Source organism: Colletotrichum graminicola (genome assembly GCF_000149035.1).
Source record: "Colletotrichum graminicola M1.001 genomic scaffold supercont1.182, whole genome shotgun sequence".
Taxonomy (NCBI): Eukaryota; Fungi; Ascomycota; class Sordariomycetes; order Glomerellales; family Glomerellaceae; genus Colletotrichum; species Colletotrichum graminicola.
The window spans coordinates 5,312-21,564 of NW_007361186.1; the positions used below are offsets into that span (position 1 = coordinate 5,312).

At 45.1% G+C, this 16,253-nt stretch overlaps 5 protein-coding genes across 5 annotated transcripts; 3 read left to right on the forward strand and 2 right to left on the reverse strand.

Moving 5' to 3' along the window:
- Positions 1–200: 200 nt before the first annotated feature.
- On the reverse strand, positions 201–1,838 carry GLRG_11909 (uncharacterized protein; the record flags this gene model as incomplete). The annotated part of the gene is made up of 3 exons (XM_008102588.1): positions 201–395; positions 451–907; positions 970–1,838. 3 exons carry the CDS (start codon positions 1,836–1,838, stop codon positions 201–203), a joined length of 1,521 nt encoding a protein of 506 aa, XP_008100779.1.
- A 2,814-nt stretch (positions 1,839–4,652) lies between these two features.
- GLRG_11910 (uncharacterized protein) lies at positions 4,653–5,775 on the forward strand (the record flags this gene model as incomplete). The annotated part of the gene is made up of 2 exons (XM_008102589.1): positions 4,653–4,910; positions 4,993–5,775. The coding sequence occupies 2 exons, from the start codon at positions 4,653–4,655 to the stop codon at positions 5,773–5,775; spliced, it is 1,041 nt and encodes a 346-aa protein (XP_008100780.1).
- A 109-nt stretch (positions 5,776–5,884) lies between these two features.
- On the forward strand, positions 5,885–6,532 carry GLRG_11911 (uncharacterized protein; the record flags this gene model as incomplete). Its single annotated transcript, XM_008102590.1, has 1 exon — positions 5,885–6,532. The coding sequence occupies one exon, from the start codon at positions 5,885–5,887 to the stop codon at positions 6,530–6,532; it is 648 nt and encodes a 215-aa protein (XP_008100781.1).
- A 1,638-nt stretch (positions 6,533–8,170) lies between these two features.
- On the forward strand, positions 8,171–8,680 carry GLRG_11912 (uncharacterized protein; the record flags this gene model as incomplete). The annotated part of the gene is made up of 1 exon (XM_008102591.1): positions 8,171–8,680. One exon carries the CDS (start codon positions 8,171–8,173, stop codon positions 8,678–8,680), a length of 510 nt encoding a protein of 169 aa, XP_008100782.1.
- A 522-nt stretch (positions 8,681–9,202) lies between these two features.
- Positions 9,203–10,047, reverse strand: GLRG_11913 (uncharacterized protein; the record flags this gene model as incomplete). The annotated part of the gene is made up of 2 exons (XM_008102592.1): positions 9,203–9,465; positions 9,573–10,047. 2 exons carry the CDS (start codon positions 10,045–10,047, stop codon positions 9,203–9,205), a joined length of 738 nt encoding a protein of 245 aa, XP_008100783.1.
- Between the last annotated feature and the right edge of the window lie 6,206 nt (positions 10,048–16,253).

The following is a 16,253-nucleotide window of genomic DNA, read 5'->3' on the forward strand; positions in this document are numbered from 1 at the left end:
TGAGATCCTTATTGATTGGAGAGGGGTAAGGAACGTAATGGCGAGCTTTTTTAGCACAGTAATAGAGGAATTGGGAGAAGAAAAGATGAAGTAGGCGGTCACCTGTTTACAACCTTTGCTCAATGCACGCACGCCTGCCAAATTGGGTAAAAGTGACCACGCGAATGTACTTACCACCATAACAACTAACCCCTTACACACTATCTACTACCTGTTGTGTTCAAATTGCTGGCCTCGTAGGCATCGCCGTTTGTCGAGATGCCCAGTACGGCCCGAAGATACCACGGCCAGAAATGGTTCCTAGAGTATTCCGCAAGAAGCTGGATGGCGTAAACGATTCGATAGATGCCGAGGACATTTCTGGTTGTTCCCATGGGAACCTCACGCCAAAGAATCTAGACGGTATCAGCATAGGCCTACTAACGCTAGGTAGGGGCCAGGTTCACAAACCGTTTTCTGACCCTCTCTCATGGTCGCCGCAAAAGACCATTCATGACCACGCACAAAAATGGCGGGAAGAAAGGCAAGCTGATCAAGGACCTCGTAGCAACGTTCCTGAGTGCAGAGCGGCTCGCCAGCCTCGAGAAGACGCATCCGAACGAGCTCCTCCAGATGCTGCCACTGAGCGGCCTGCCACACACCAACCTGCAATGCCTGTTTCTGTTCGCCCTCGGCCGGACGCTTAGTCTCAATGCTGACGGAGATGGGATCTCGCAGGAGCGGGTTGTGGCCAGTGTGGTTGATGGAGTTGTAGGGGAGCTTGGTCCGCATCAGGTCGATTGCTCGAACGGCGTAGGCATACTCAGGACCGGCTTGGCGGGGGCAGAGGTTGATGCAAAAGTCAACCATGTGCGTTGGCCGGGATGTGTATGGGGATCGGTAGGCGGGGAGGGGCTTTGCGTGCGTGCTGTGAGAGGGAGATTAGCAAGCGAGCGGTGGATGGTCACAATCACTAGCGGTTAACTTTACCACAAGTCCAAGTCAACGAGCTGCTTCTTGCGGCCACCGGCGCCATGAAGTGCCAGCTTGAGCAGGGGGAAGTGAACGCTGCAGTTCCACCCGTGCTCCGTGTGCACCAGCCCCTGACATCGCAATGCTTCCTGGAGAATATCACGGACGTCATCGACGGACGGCGTAGGACCCAGCCGGTCCCTCTGGCCAGAAGCGTCAAAGGCAGAATCGTCTATGCGAGGGACTCTGCCATTTTTAGCGTACTCGTGGAAGGAAGCACGCATTGCCCATGGTAGCAATCCTGCTGTGTTGTTTGCCAAGTATTCCATCTTATCAAACATATCCAAGGCCGGGCCGGCAGGAGGTGTGTCGACACCTGTGGCAAACTCCCTTGATTCGAGGGGCGTATCGGCGAGGCTCACGGCTGCAAGCCTCTTGGTAGGGGATGATTGGCCGGAAACATCGGACCGTGAGTCGTGGTCACTGGCAGTAGATGTGCGGGTGCCGAGAGAGGGCTTATGGGTATCGAGTGTTCGTCTGCCCTGTGTGGGCGTGGCGTCGGGGTCCGCTGCTGACAATGGTTCGTCGGTTGGACTGCCCGGGGCGTTGTGGTGATGCCGCTTTTGGCGTTTCCCAGAGGGCGTTGAGGATATGTCAGCCATGTTGGCGCGCAAGGCCCCGTCGACGTCAGGGGAGAAGGAGCGGGTCCTGCCAGAGGGTGGGGGAGAGACGAGAGGTGAGAGGCGTTTCCTGTTGTGTAGGGATTTCTTGGTGGTGTGATGGAGATGGGCTTGGTGAATGTGTTCGGGGCAGATGTCATCGGGGATCTGCAACAGCCAGGTCGTGATGTCGATAGGCCGTCCTGGGCTTGAGGATGGGGAATGCATTGCTTGTAATTTGCGGGGGTGAAATGTCGCTTTAGGTCCAGGACGAGCCGTGGTCACATATACATCGCAAGTCCGAACAGCTGCACCGGTGTGATGGTGGGATGGAGGGGAGGAGGGGGGGTTCAGAGGAGGATGATTTTGTTATGGAAGTTGGCTGGAGCTCAATCAAGGCGCATGTTGCAGTTGTGAGGGTTGGCTGGGGGACGCGCGCCACAACTCCAGCCCCACAAGGGGAGTCGCTGGGTCACGTGCCCACCCGCTCTGAAAATGTGGGCGAAGGCCTTGTTGGCTCGCTTACATAGTGCGGCGGTGCTCGGACCCTCAACCGCCAGTGCTCTAAGATAAAACTGTCAGGATGCTAAGATCGTAGGAAGAGGGTAGACCCAATCCAATAATACGTGTCTTGCCGCGATGGGCTGCCACGATGGGCTGCCACGATGGGCTGCCACAATATAGGTCTGTCGGTCTGTCTGTCTGCGCCGCTAAGGAGCACTCACCACCCCGCTTATAAGAAAAGTAAACTTGACCGTGGTCAATTCAATTGGTTGTACGCAAAGGAACTGTTCAGAATCGATTTCAAGTTCTGTCTACACAGGAAAGAGTTTGTAAACCCTAACCTAGATCTACTTACCTTGGTGCTGAACCCGCCCGCTGTTCCTGGGTATCTTCAACTTCGTCATGGCCACATGCCAGAACTCGCGGAACCCCTTGAGGCATTATCTCTCGCCCGTAACTACCCCTCAGCCAGGCACTATACTGTCCTTAGGGACAACTCTTTAAGGCTTGCCAAACAAAGCATTAATTAATAGGGGCCCCTAACTGACGACGCATCATATACCCGCGTCTACACCACGTGCCTAGAGGAAGGCGGCGTAGAGCTGGAGGCGCTGTCGTCTGGCGTTCTTAAGACCTCAAGTCCCCGAGACCAGCTCACTGCACACCTCCATCAGTTCAGCAGACACGGCCACTAATCATTATTTCTTGGTTCCAGCCCAGCGGCCTATGCGCATTTGATAAGGGTCGAGCTGCGAGCTGTTCCCTTCGCTTGTGACGCTGATATTGGGACCTGCGCCCGCCACTGCTGTTCTACTTAAGGAGCGCTCTAAACCCGTCTAAAATTTAGATTCGTAGGTATTGGCGAACATTCCTTGCTTAATTATATCCTGCCAGCAACCATAGGTAGCTTACCTAGACTTGAATATCGCCTACGTGGATAGCTTGGCAGAGAGCTCTTGCGGCATCTGTACACGCGGGGCGGCAAATCCACCGTGAGCAGTTGTGAATAGCTTCGATTGACGGCGACGGCAAATTGAGCAGTGGGGCACCAATTCCCTATGGCTTGCAGTGCATCAGAAGGTGCGCCAACCTGGTTGTTGCGGTGGCAGCTGTGGAAGTAGAGCCATGGGAGAGCAAGGTCGTGAAAAGGTCCGAGCTTGCTCCAGATGCAGCCCGAGTAGGTGGGGCCGCTACGTGCAGCAGCAGCGGCAGCTACGGCTGCAGCTGCACGGAGGTACGCATGTAGAGCAGTGAGGATTTGTAGTAGGGACTTTGCTGTTGCTAGTTTCTTGTGCGTTTCTAGCAACACTTGAATATATGTATGCTAGGCTGGTATAGGCTGACATAGGCTGGGCTGGCATGGGCTGGCATGAGCTGGCCTAGGGGCACTTATTGCTAGGTATGTGTGCCCTGGTCACGGAGTGGGTCGGTGGCGTCGAGGCTGTGGTGGGATCTGCAGCACAGGACTGGGATCGGCAGGAACCACAACACCTTAATTTGAGCGCCTTCTAAGAACCATCCATGATCCTCTGGCGTTTGTTGATTTGCCTTTTCGCCAGGACCAGGAACCCTCAATTCCTTCCTCTCCTCTCCATATGCCCAGGCTCCAGCTAGCTCTACAGGTACGTAGTTCTTTTCTCTCCTAGGCCCCCTTAGCTTCAGAAGTCCAATCTTGCCTGGTAACGTACCTGGGTGCCTGCCGCGCTGGGCCTGGACCGCCTCTCATTTCTTTCTCATCTTTATTGACTTGACCACCTTATCCTTCTTTTCCCCATCTTCTCTCCGCTCTCTCCACCCGATTGGCCTATTGAGAATGTCTCGTGCGTGCGAATCGCTCAATTCATTGAAACAGAAGCAGAACAGATAGGCAAGACGGTGGTCCAAGCAACTCATCCCTCGAGCAACTTGGCGTGTCGTGTTGAGCGCGCTGGCTGTCACAAAAAGGTACGTACGGGATGGGGTGGGAGATGTGGTCGGCAGCGGCAGGCACGCGACAACGCGGTGGCGGTGTGGGCCCAGAGACACACAAAGGGAGCAAGCTCGTACTTTTTCGTAAGCCTGCTCGCCCTGTGCCTTCCATGTCTCGTTACGCCGTTGCCCTCCCTCTCTTTCTCTGCACCCTTACACTCTCAACGCTCTGCTGCGCCCAAGAAACATGGCACCGACCTACCACTAACTTTAACATCCGCCACATCCCTTTGAAAGTGCGTTAGCTAGCTGGACATATCATCTTCATCTAACACAGACATGTCGTCGTCTAGAGTCAGAACCCCCCAGGAGATCATCGATACGTTTTGCAAGACGCTCGAAACGGCTATTGCAAGCAAAAACACGATACTGCCCTCCCTTAGAGAGTACGAGGCAATACTTACGTCTGAACCGTATTTCTACAACGTGTGCGATGCTAGAAGGGCTATTCCTCTCGAGATTACAAAGCACGCTGTGAAACTCCTGCCGCCGACCGGTTCTTTCTCCGTCAACTCTCGAAACAGCGCCAGTCTACTCCGCAAGGCCGTAAAGAATTGGGGCCTTAGTCCTATGCATATCCTCTTCGCCGTTGCCTTCGACCTTACTGGCCAAGGCGAGAAATTCTTCCGCTCGCTGCGGGACCTTTCTGCAATCAGCCCTAACTGGTCCCCTTCAATCACTTTTCTTTGCCGTCTCGCGAATCAACGCCGATCCGACGCCCGTCAGAGTAGGCGACCCGGCGTCCACACCTCTGGGTCCGGCATCTCCTGCCAGGACGTCAAACTCGCCATCGCCTCTTTGCGCACCCAGACGACGCCTCAATCCCCGGTAATGCACCGTACCCCCTTTCTTGTCCAAGCTACCTTATTCTGTCTCTCTGGCTGAGCGAGACTGACATGATTCCTTCAAGCCTGCAAAAGGGTCTAGGTCCCACGAGGTTTCCATCCCACCGAGCACCAGACTCCCCGACCCTGCAATTCCTTCCGACCCTCTCGGCGTTCCCAAGGCTGTCAATACTCCCAAGCCCAAGAAGTCTATAGAGCCTGCAAGCCCTTCTGACAATGTCGAAATTGTTGAGTCTGTCGACGCGCCCGATCTCAACGAGTCTATCGGGCCTGCAAGTTCCCCCCATAAGCCTGCAAGTCCTTTCGAGTGTGGCAGTACTCCGGCACCCAATAGTCCCTTCGGGTCTAGCATTCCTGACACCGATAGTAATTTGAACCGACACTTGCCCCTAGGCAACACCATCCTCTCCGAGATCGAGGACCCCACCCAGCCCAACACCCCCCGAAAGCCCAGCAGTCCTTCCGCATCGCAAAGCCTTTCTCCCGAGGCCGGCAGGGCAGACGCGTCACCATCTGATCCAGACCTCTTGGAACCCCTCAATCCCGGCAACACAAGTCATTACGACGACGCTGACACAGGGAGTGATATTTCAATGGACTTGGAGGATCTGTACCTACCCCAAGACGACGACAGTGCTATCCTACCCCGGGCCCCTTCACCTCCGCCCACCTCTGCCGGCACCTCACAGTCCAGCAACCAAGCGCAGCCGGCTAGCCAGCGTCGTCTCAGTCAGAACGTGACGCTTTACAGACCCAGCAAGCGACCCTTGCGCGAAATACAAGCCCACACATCCGAGAAGCTCACATCCGCAATGGCAAAAAGGTCTCGTCTTTGGGCAAGAGGCTGATATTCTCGACGAAGGACGGATTATCGAAGGCAGATGGCTCAATGATACGTTAGGCAGGGTCTGCACGTGTACAAGCGCACACCTGGTTGATTCTCTAGAGTCTGCAAGTATGGTCTCCAGCGACTACGTGGCCAAGTCGGCCATCCGCCAGGCCATAGGCAGCAAAACTCCCATTCTGTTACCTATATTTGCCCGAAACCACTGGGCTCTTGCCGTGCTCGAGCGCGGCCGTATTGCTATGCAGGACCCAACGCTGTCTTCTGTCTTGCTCTACGACTCATTGCCCTCTGCTGGCATCCGGGCCGATGCATCAGCTCAGGTTGCGGCCTTTATCAGGCACTACCTCCCTGACACACCAGACTATTTATACAGCAACCCTATGCCAATTTTTAGTCCTGAACAGACAAACGGCATCGACTGTTGTGTCTTCGTGTTTGCCTTCGGGATGCATGCCGTCGCCAGATGGCCGCTCAGGGCCCAGCTGGATCCGAGGCTGTGGCGACGGATCATGGCAGCTCTAGTCTTTGTGGATGTGGCCACATGGCAAACCATTGTCCCTGCGCTATCCAAAGGGCCACAGCCACCGCCACCTCTGACGCTATCTACGCATGGCAATGAGGCTGGCACCGAAGCCGACAACCCACTTCAGATACTCAAGGCGGCAACCCAGGCAGTCAATGACTGGCACAGGGCACTCAAGATTGAGGTCCAGGATTACTACGACAGGGAGTCAGCAAAGCTGCAGGAGGTACTCTAGGATGTAAGCAATGCCGCTGGTGTCATTTTGTCTGTGTCCGAACAGACGGCCCACCACATGCGCCAGAGGAACCGCGACCGCCTCGACGCAGAATCGCCCGAGTTACCCAGGAGGAACACCAGCGCACGTGAGGAACAGGACATGCGTGAGGCCGGGCGGACATTCGAGTCGATCAAATCAACTCTGGAACACCTCGTTGATTTGACGGGGCAACTGGTGGGCGCGATGAGGTCCTTTGAGTCGCAGAAGAGGGGTGTTAAGGAATGTGAGCCTGGCTCTTGCGGCGCAGTACAATTAGAGGCTGGCAAAACATGACATGGAACAATCTTTCCTAGGCCTCGGAACAACTTTTTTATTGCCAGTATGGCTTCCTAGACGAGCATTATGTAGGGTATAGAGGGATGGGGGTAGCTGTTGACTGCCTCTATTGTGCGAATTAAACCCACAAGATACTATCTCAGCCAACGTTAATGTTTCTGTTGTCTTGTCAGTATCGCTGCTGGGCGTGTTCATTGTGCACATATGGTTGGATGGCGGGGGTTGGCAAACCTAACAATGTCAAACGACTGCCTCCCTAGCTAGATCGTTCCCTAGAATGCTGCTTGTCTGCTGACTTGAATCGGCCGTAGCACATCATGGTTTCAAATCGCTACCCACTGGTGCTGCAGTCAACGCCGTTTACAGACCTTGGCCCTAATAACGGCCTCGACCTCAAACTTGACCCCACGAGCCGAACCACACGGTATCGTCCCTAACAGCCATGGCTTTCAGTTTGCCGCCAACTGTGCCATCCACTCCTTCACTGTCCCGCGTCTCTCCTCTTGAATGCTCTTGTACCGCCGTCCGTCCGGATATGATCGATTGCGACGCGCTTGAAGGAGAAGCGGACGTGGCTCTATCCTCTCCACAAACAACGCAGGGCCTTGCAATCCGCCTCCAATATGACTGCTCTGACGACGCCTGGAATCCAATCATCATTGAACTCTCCGAGTTGTCTTGAAAACAGCAGCACCAGCACCAGCACCAGCACCAGCGGCAATGCCGTCCACAAACAATAATAACCTGCATAGCGCCAACTACCTTGCCGTTTATCTTACCATCACCCTCCTGCGACGCGACTTGGACTTGGCCTTAGACCACAACAACTGCCACCACCCGCAGCGGCAACACGAACTTGACCCCGGGCTCTACGACTAACGCATCCATCTCTGCTTTTACGACGACTGGCCTGGCACTGCCCAGCCCCTTGAGGTGCACTTTGGCGCCGACAACATTGTCACTAGCTATCCTGACGACCCCCTTCACCACCATGACGCCGTGCTGGCTCTCGAATGCAGCCCCATTGCCTTCCCCTCGCCCTCATCGCCCGTTCCAAGACCGCGGCATCGCCTCACGATCCAACCCTGGGCCTGCATCCTCGCCGCTGCCCTCTTCTACCTCGTCACCGTCGCCCTCCTCATGGCAGCCACAGAGCTCTACATTTTACTGGACCCAACCGTGTTGAGAAACATGCCACAAAGGGCCAGAACCTTCCCCCTTGCTAATGAACTATCTGCTACGACTCTCCAGTTTGCCACTAGCGCCTCCTTCTCTGATCCCGCCGCCGGACAAGCCCTCCTTTCCTAAGTCTCCCACGACATGAGGAGCCTTTGTTTCCACGCGTCCGATCTCCAAGGCCGGCATGACGTTGAGGTCCTGTGTGACGAATGTACGACAGCTCTGCGCAGCGCCGCCGACTGCTTGACCCGGCAGTTCGACCCGGCCGACTCCTTTGGTCGCAACCTCGCCAACGGCCAACTGTTGGCCTTGCTTCTGCTCGACTGGGACACGCTGCCACAAGAGGGTCATGATAATGATGATGATGATGATGCAGCCAACGCTCCCTCGTCCTACGCTGTCTACACAAGGCTGGGCACTTTCTTTGAGGCGTGGACTACATACAGTACTGTCGGCACAGCCGAAGTGCGCCGCCTTGAGCGACACCTCTGCGAGCTTGTTGCGAAACAGGACCGGATTCTGGATGCTTTCGTCAGATTCAGCACGAAGCCTGCACAAGGACACTTAAGGTTCCCTACCCTCCCTCCCTGTCTGGCCCTTTGCAACAAGAAGAAGAAGAAGAGCTCCCCTTCCTTCCACCCCAGCGTATAGACTAACATGAAAGTTGGCTGCAGGAACTCGCACTGGACGCAAAAGATACCAGCGATTGTTTCTAACCTGCGTGGAAACCTCATTCCCTAGGTCGACTTGCTCCTCATCTAGCTATCCACACTTGATCAGGCATTCGCTGATGCCCAGGAGCGTCTTGGGGCTATTGATTCCTATTAGGCAGCCCTTAGCTCTGCCGGATGGGTGCACTGGTCTTTGGGCCACGCCGAGTTATGGGGATTCCCGGCCATGGCCTCGATGCAGGCCGAGTTGCAGTAGACCTTGAATTAACTGCGCGAACGACAGAAGTAGGCGTCCGAATCAAGGGCCACCCCATCCACACGTTTGCTTTGCCGACGAGTAATGTAGAATGAATGGTCTAACACTAATCTCCCATCACTAGATGATGAGCTCACCTACCTCGGTCCTGTCTGTCTGTCTCTATCGATCCTGTCTACGTCGGCCCTTTGGCCCCTGACCCATCCATCCATGTATGTACGGCTGGCTGACTGGCCGCCCGTCGTCTCATTGTGCAAACATGATGTAGTTGTCTTGCAAACTACGTACATATAAGAATCCTAGGTCGACCGTCTGCTCCTCCCACCGCCGCCGCGTCTGCTCGCCGGCTTGCCTTGCCTGGCTGGCGACGTGAATACGGAGCGCCACGGCATCGTTCCACTGCTCCTGCAACCTCGCCGTCTCCCCCATGACAGCCTGAGCGACCTTGGCTGCCCTTGCCACTCTGCTCCGCGTGACGAGACACACAATGTTGGCCTTGTCTTTGCGGCCTTGCCATCGCGATAGCTCCCGTCAGATTGCGTGTACTTGTGTACTTAGTTAAACCACTCCTGCACGCTGCTGGGCTCCGTCCACAACCGTCCGACAAGCCAAGCACGTCCCTCGGCCGCGCGGTAGTCCTGGACGCGCTTCTCTGTGTCTGAGAGCTGGTGCTTTTTGCGCTGCAGCTTGTTCAGCAGCGCCTTGTTCCACCCGCAGAGGTGGGAACTGACGTCTCTTAGCTTGCCTAACGAAGCAACGAGCGACGCGTTGAACTCGCGTCTGTCTTGCAGCTCCGCCGACAAGATGCGTTCCATCTCGGCGATGAAGTGCTGGACGGGCAAGTGTCCGCTCGACCACGACATGGTCCACGGCCACGGCCACGGCCACGCGTCTCCCGACGACTGCTTCTTGGCGGCGTGCTTCTCAAGGGCCACAATCAACCCGAGCATGCTTGTCTGTGCCGTCTCCATCTGCCTCGCGTGCGCCCTCCCAAGCTCCTCGAGCTGCCGCGTTATACCGTCAGACCAACCGGCCACAGCAAACAACGCGCGCTGCTCCTCACTCATAAAACCCTCCTGCTCATAGGCCATGGCGGCAAGGACGTAGCCAAAGCCAAAGAAGCCAGGGCGTAGAACAGTAACGTTGGCCAACGGCAGGTGGGCGGTAGCGGCGCCAGCAGGGGGCGTAGGCAGACACCAGGCCCGAGGGATGAAGGGAAGCTTGTGGCAGGCCGCAATCAGAGTCCAGGACACTACGGAGCGGCCAATAATGAGGCTAGAGAGGATACTGTCGGGATATTCAACTGTTCAATGGTGGAGCCGATCCATGGTCACGTGATTTACCATCACGTGACTCACCCCGGCGGCTCACTTACACCACCACAAATACCTATAGCAGTAACCTCTTCTATTTTTCCTTAATTATTATCTTTACCTAGCTACTAATAGTTAATTAATACTATTATAGCTACCTTAATTATAATCCCTATAATACTAACACTAATTAGTAGTTAACTTTATAGTTACTACTACTATAAATTAGTAAGGATTATTAGAAGAGGCTATAATACTTTACTTACTATAGTAGCTTAGATTAAAGTATTAAAGTGCTACCTAGCCTAAAGATTATTAGTACCTAGGATCTTATAATATATCACAGCAGTAATACTGCGTTAGTTAGACATATAATTATATTTCTTATTATAAGAATTTAAAGGTAAAAAGGAAAGGAATCTACCCTAGGGGGCTAGTAGTCCTACTAGCTATTATATAGCTATCTATTCTATTTATAAGTCACCTAATAGTTCCTATAACTAGGGGTTCTTATCCCCTGCCCTTTAGTAGGTCCTTTAGTGCTATAAGGTTTACTAGCTACTAGGGTATAGGTATACTAACTACTAAGGCTTAGGGCCTTAGCTACTAAGGTGTAGTGTATAGACTACTATAGCTATAGTATACTTACTACTAAGGCGTAGTATATAGACTACTATAGCTATAGCGTACTTACTACTAAGGCGTAGTGCTTACTAGCTACTAAACTACACTATAACCTTATTCTTATTTATATATCCCCTATATAACCCCTCTAGCTATAATATTACCTCCCCCTTTAAGAGCTATATTATTTATAATATATATTTAGGCTTAAGTTCTTAAAGTATATAAGATTAAATAAGGTTTTAGTAGCTATAAGTTAATTTTTTTAATTTCTTATATAAATTCTTTTTTTAAGAAATATTTTTTTAGACTAAAACCTAATAGAATAAGGTAAAAGCTTAAAAAGTGTTAGTAGGTCTATAAGAGGGAGAGGCTAATTAGTATAGTAAGCTAGCACTATAGTAATTAGTAAATATATATAGTTACTTAGATACTACCTAGGCTTTGAATAGACTTTCTAATTAACGCCTTTTTAGGTTCTTTAGGGTGTTATTATAAGGCTACGCTAGTAATTTAGTGTTTATAGCTATATCCTTAAGCTATAAGTATAAGTTCTAAGGTAGGCTATTAGTGTTAAGGTGTTTCTTATAAAACTTTTTTAATACTATTAGTAAATAATAAAAGCTTTTAGTGTTATACTAAGTAAGGTCTTTATTATAGCTAACTTAATTTATATAGTATTATAATCTTTTATAGTTTATCTTAAACTATAATAAGTATACTACTTTATATTTTAGTTCTTTATCTCTAGCTATAGTTAGTAGTAAAGGGTCCTAGTACTAGCCTAAAAGTAGGTCTACTAAGGCCTTCTAAAGCTTACTAAAATAAAATACTAAGTAGGTATTAATACCCTTAGGGAGCTAAACCTACTAGGTACTGCTTAAGCCTATACTAATTATAGGCTAAGGACCTAACTAAGGGTTCTAGAGCTTATTAGGGTTATCTTTCTTTTAGTAAGAAGTATTAATAAAGATATTATCTCCTACCTAAATATTATTTAGCCTTTAACGCTTATTTATATATTCTTATTAGTATTCTTAGGTAATTTCTATATTCTTTTAGGTAATCTCTTAGTACTTATAGATATATTTAGCTATTCTTTAGGCCTTAGTTTAGTTAATTTTTTCTTAAGTACTATTAAACTTTACTATTTTATAGTCCTAGTTAAAACTAAGTTATAGTATATAGCTAAATTTAACTTTAAATAGTAATAAGCTAGTGCTCTTACTAAGGAGTATAGTATAAGTAAAATCTACTATAGAGAGTATTTTACTTTAGTTATTTTAGTAGTAATTTACTAATAAGTATAGCTATTAGAGGATATACTAGTTAAGGATCTTTATTTAACTATCTATCTATAGGTAGTTAGTAGTAAAAAGTTAAGTCTTAATACTATAAATTTTTATTAGCTTATCTTAAAATTTAGAAATAAATTAGGGGCTATAGTTAGAAGTAATTATCTTTAGAAAACTAAAGAAAGGTAGTAGGCGTTTATAGAAGAGGTAGGATATATCCCTTACTATAGTAGTCTTATAATAAGGCGTTAATACTACCTGCTTCCCTAAGTAGTCTACTATAACCTATATATTATTATATCCCTTTTTATCCTTTAGGTAGGCTATAAAATCTATAGTAATATATTACTATAGGTAGTATAAAATAGGTAATAGCCTTAGTTCTCCTAAGGGCTTATTATATAGATTATACGTATAGTAATATATATAGTAGTTATATATATATTACTTAATATCTATAGTTATCTTTAGCTAGTAGTATTATTCCTTAATAATCTTACTTATTTTATTCCTTTTAGGGTGTATAAGTAACTTTTAGTTATAAGCTTTCTAGATTATATAAGTATATAGGTTATCTTTAGAGGGCACTACTAGGCGCCTGTCTATAGTTAATAGGCTATTATTAGTTAGTTTTTATTATTCTTACCTTTATTAGGCTAGATCCTAAAAAACTAATAGGGAGGGCGTAGTAGCCTCTTAATTTAGTTATAGGATTTATTCTACTAATAAGTACCCTTAGAGGTTATCCTTAGGTATTAGTACACCTACTATAATTACTTTAGGGGTAGTTCCCTTAGTTATAGTAGTAGTCTTTAATAACTACTATAACTATATAGTAATTTCTAGTATAAGCACTAAGGGGGGTAGAAGTACTTATATATAACTAGCTTCTTTAAAGCCTTTTATATAGTAAGATCTTTTTTTTTCCTAAAGAGGGCGTCTACTAAGACGTTTTTTTTTCTAAGTTAATAGCTAATCTAAAAATTAAAGTCTACTATTAATCCTAACTATTAGGCTTAATAACTATTTAGTAGGCGTTTTATTATAAAATATAGGAGTAGCTAATAGTTAGTAATAACTTTAAAACGCTATTAGCAGCTAGTAAGCTTAGCTTACTATTTTTATAGTATAAAGATAATAGTAAGAAGTTCTTTATTATAAATAGTATAGTTTATTTTTATACTACTTATAGTCTTAAAGTAAAAGGTAACTAGGTACTAGATACTATCTTTTTACTATTAAAGTATTACGCTAGTATATATAAAGTCTAAAGCATTAGTCTTAATATAAGTTAAAAGTTTAGGCTTAAAATAATAAAGCACTAAAGTAGTAGTAAGAGACTTCTTTAGGGAGGTAAAAGCCTCTTTATAGTTATTAGTCTATAAGAATAAGTAGTCCTTAGTAGTAAGTTAGGTTAAGGGGCAGGCTATATAACTATACTTAGTAATAAACTAGTAGTAAAAATTATAAAACCTTAAGAAGGATTAGACTCCCTTAATAGTTATTAAGGGCTTTTAATCTTTAATTATAGTAATCTTCTTAAGGTTAGGATAAATACTATTAGTAAAGATAATAAACCTAAAGTACTTAGTAGTAGTTACTTTAAATTTATACTTCTTAATATTTACTTATAGCCTAGCTTTATAAAGCTAGGTAAAGATCTTCTTAACGTGCTCTTAGTGCTATAGAGGGTCTTTAGAAAAAATTAAGATATTATCTAAGTAAGTAGTATAGAAGTTATTAAGATACTTTATTAAGACGTTATTTATATACTACTAAAAGGTAGCTAGGCTATTATATAGGCTAAATAGTAACACCTTATACTTATATACACTATAGTAAGTATAAAAAGTTATTAGATCTTTAAAGTTAAAGTGTATTTAGATTTTATTAAAGGCCTAGTAAATATTAATCTTTATAAAAATCTTTACTTACCTAATATATAATAAGGTTTTATTAATTAATAAAAGAAAATAGTAGTCCTTTTTTATAAGTTTATTAAGTTTTTAAAAATTTATATAAAATTATAAACTACTATTATGTTTTTAAATAAATAGTATAAGAGTAGCTTAAGGCGTGTTCCCTAGCTTAAGCTAACCTTTTTATAAGTTCTTTAAGAGGTACTCTCTTATAGCTTCTAGCTTCTCTAAGGATTATTTATATAATAAGTAATAAGTAAGCTTCTTTTTCCCTCCCTTTATAAGCTTAATCTTATAGTTATAAGGGTAATAAAAGGTAAGCTAGTTACTTATTACTTTACTAAAGATATCCTTATAAGTATAAAGTAAAATAAAGAAGTTAGTTTTAACTAAATTATATATAGCCTAGTTATTAGCCTATAGGGGGTTATTAGCTAGCTTCTCCTTCTTCTAAGTAATTATCTAATCTAGCTTATAGAAGGAGATAAAACTAAGCTTAATATCTTATCTCTTTAGATTTATCTTAAAGGATACTACGTTAATAAATATAAAATAGTTATACTTTTATAGCGTTACTAACTATATAGACCTAGCCTTATAGTAAGGCTATTTAGTAGTATATATAGGTAGAGGAGAACTATTAAGCGCCCTACTTATTTTATAGAGGTTCTCTTTTAAATCTTCCTTATAGGTGTGTTAGAGAATTTATTAAGGTCTCTACTTCTTTATCTTCTACTAGTATTACTAGTAGTTAATCTTAAAAACCTCTTATTAACGTTTAGTATTAATTTAGTACTAAATATTAATAGTCTTAGGGGTATATAAGTCCTTTATCTCTCTAATAATTATTAGAGGATAAGGCTGTTATAAGGACTTAGCTAGCTAGACTAGCTACCTATAGTATATATCTAGGTTTACCTTATAGTAGGCAAACTAAATATAACTAAGAATTAAATTATAGTAACTAGTATTAAGTTATAATAGTAAGGTTTATTAGATTACTTAATAGTTAATATATAGGTTTATAGTCTAAGTATACTAAACGTTATCTAATTATTCTTTATTAAACCCTATAGCTAGTATTAGTTTAGGTAAAGTTTAGTAAGGGGTATTATAGAATTTTTTTAGTAGGGAGGTTACTTAGTTACTTATAAAGGTATAGCTATTTACTCCTATATTAAGGAGCGCTTAAAGTTAAATACTATATCTATTAAAAGCTATAGTTAACTTTATCTCTAGGGGGTTACCCCTAATAAGATTTTATAGATTAATTAAACATATAGATAACCTTAAATTATCCTTTATATAGGTTCTTAGTAAGGAGTTAGAATTTACTAGGGAACCTAATTTTTTAGCTCCTTTTTATTTTTAGCCTTAGTAATATCCTCTATATATTACTATAAGTTAATCTTATTAATAGAGGTCTTAGGCTTATAAGGGTAGTTATAGGCTGTATAGTTAGTAGCTCTATATTTAAAGTAAGTATTAGAATTATAAAGGCGTTAGTATAAAGTAGTAGGGATCTTATCTTAGTTATTAGTTTATCTACTAGTAAGGGTAGACTTAGTAACGTTTAAAGTACTAAGTAATACTAAGGTGTTAGTAGTGTAACTAGTAGTAGACCTATAGGCCTTACTAAACTAGTTAGTAGTAGTAGTAGCTAGGGGCTTTATAGTATAAGTAATCTTAATAGTATATTTAGTATACTACTAGAAATTAATCTAGGCGTCTATATACTATTAAATAAGGTTATTATAAAAGGTAAAAAGGAGTTTATTATAAAAGCGTTATTTCTACTATAACTAGGGGAGACTAAAGACCTAGGTATATTTAGTAAATTTAGATCTCTTTTAGTAGATATTCTTAAAAGACACTATAAGGGTATTAAGTTTACTCTTAGCCTTATTTACTTTAGTAAGGCTAGTATATATAAATATAAGTTCTATAATAATATCTTTAGTAGTAGTAATAGTAAGGTTTACTTTACTAATTAAAGAAAACACTAGGTTTATAGCATCTTTCCTAATATAGCTATAAATATCCCCAAAGTAATAGTCCAAACTTTACTAAAAGTAATTCCTTAGGTAATAAGTAATATATAGTATTTAGTAGGGAAACTTAAGATTCTGTGTCTCTACACTACATT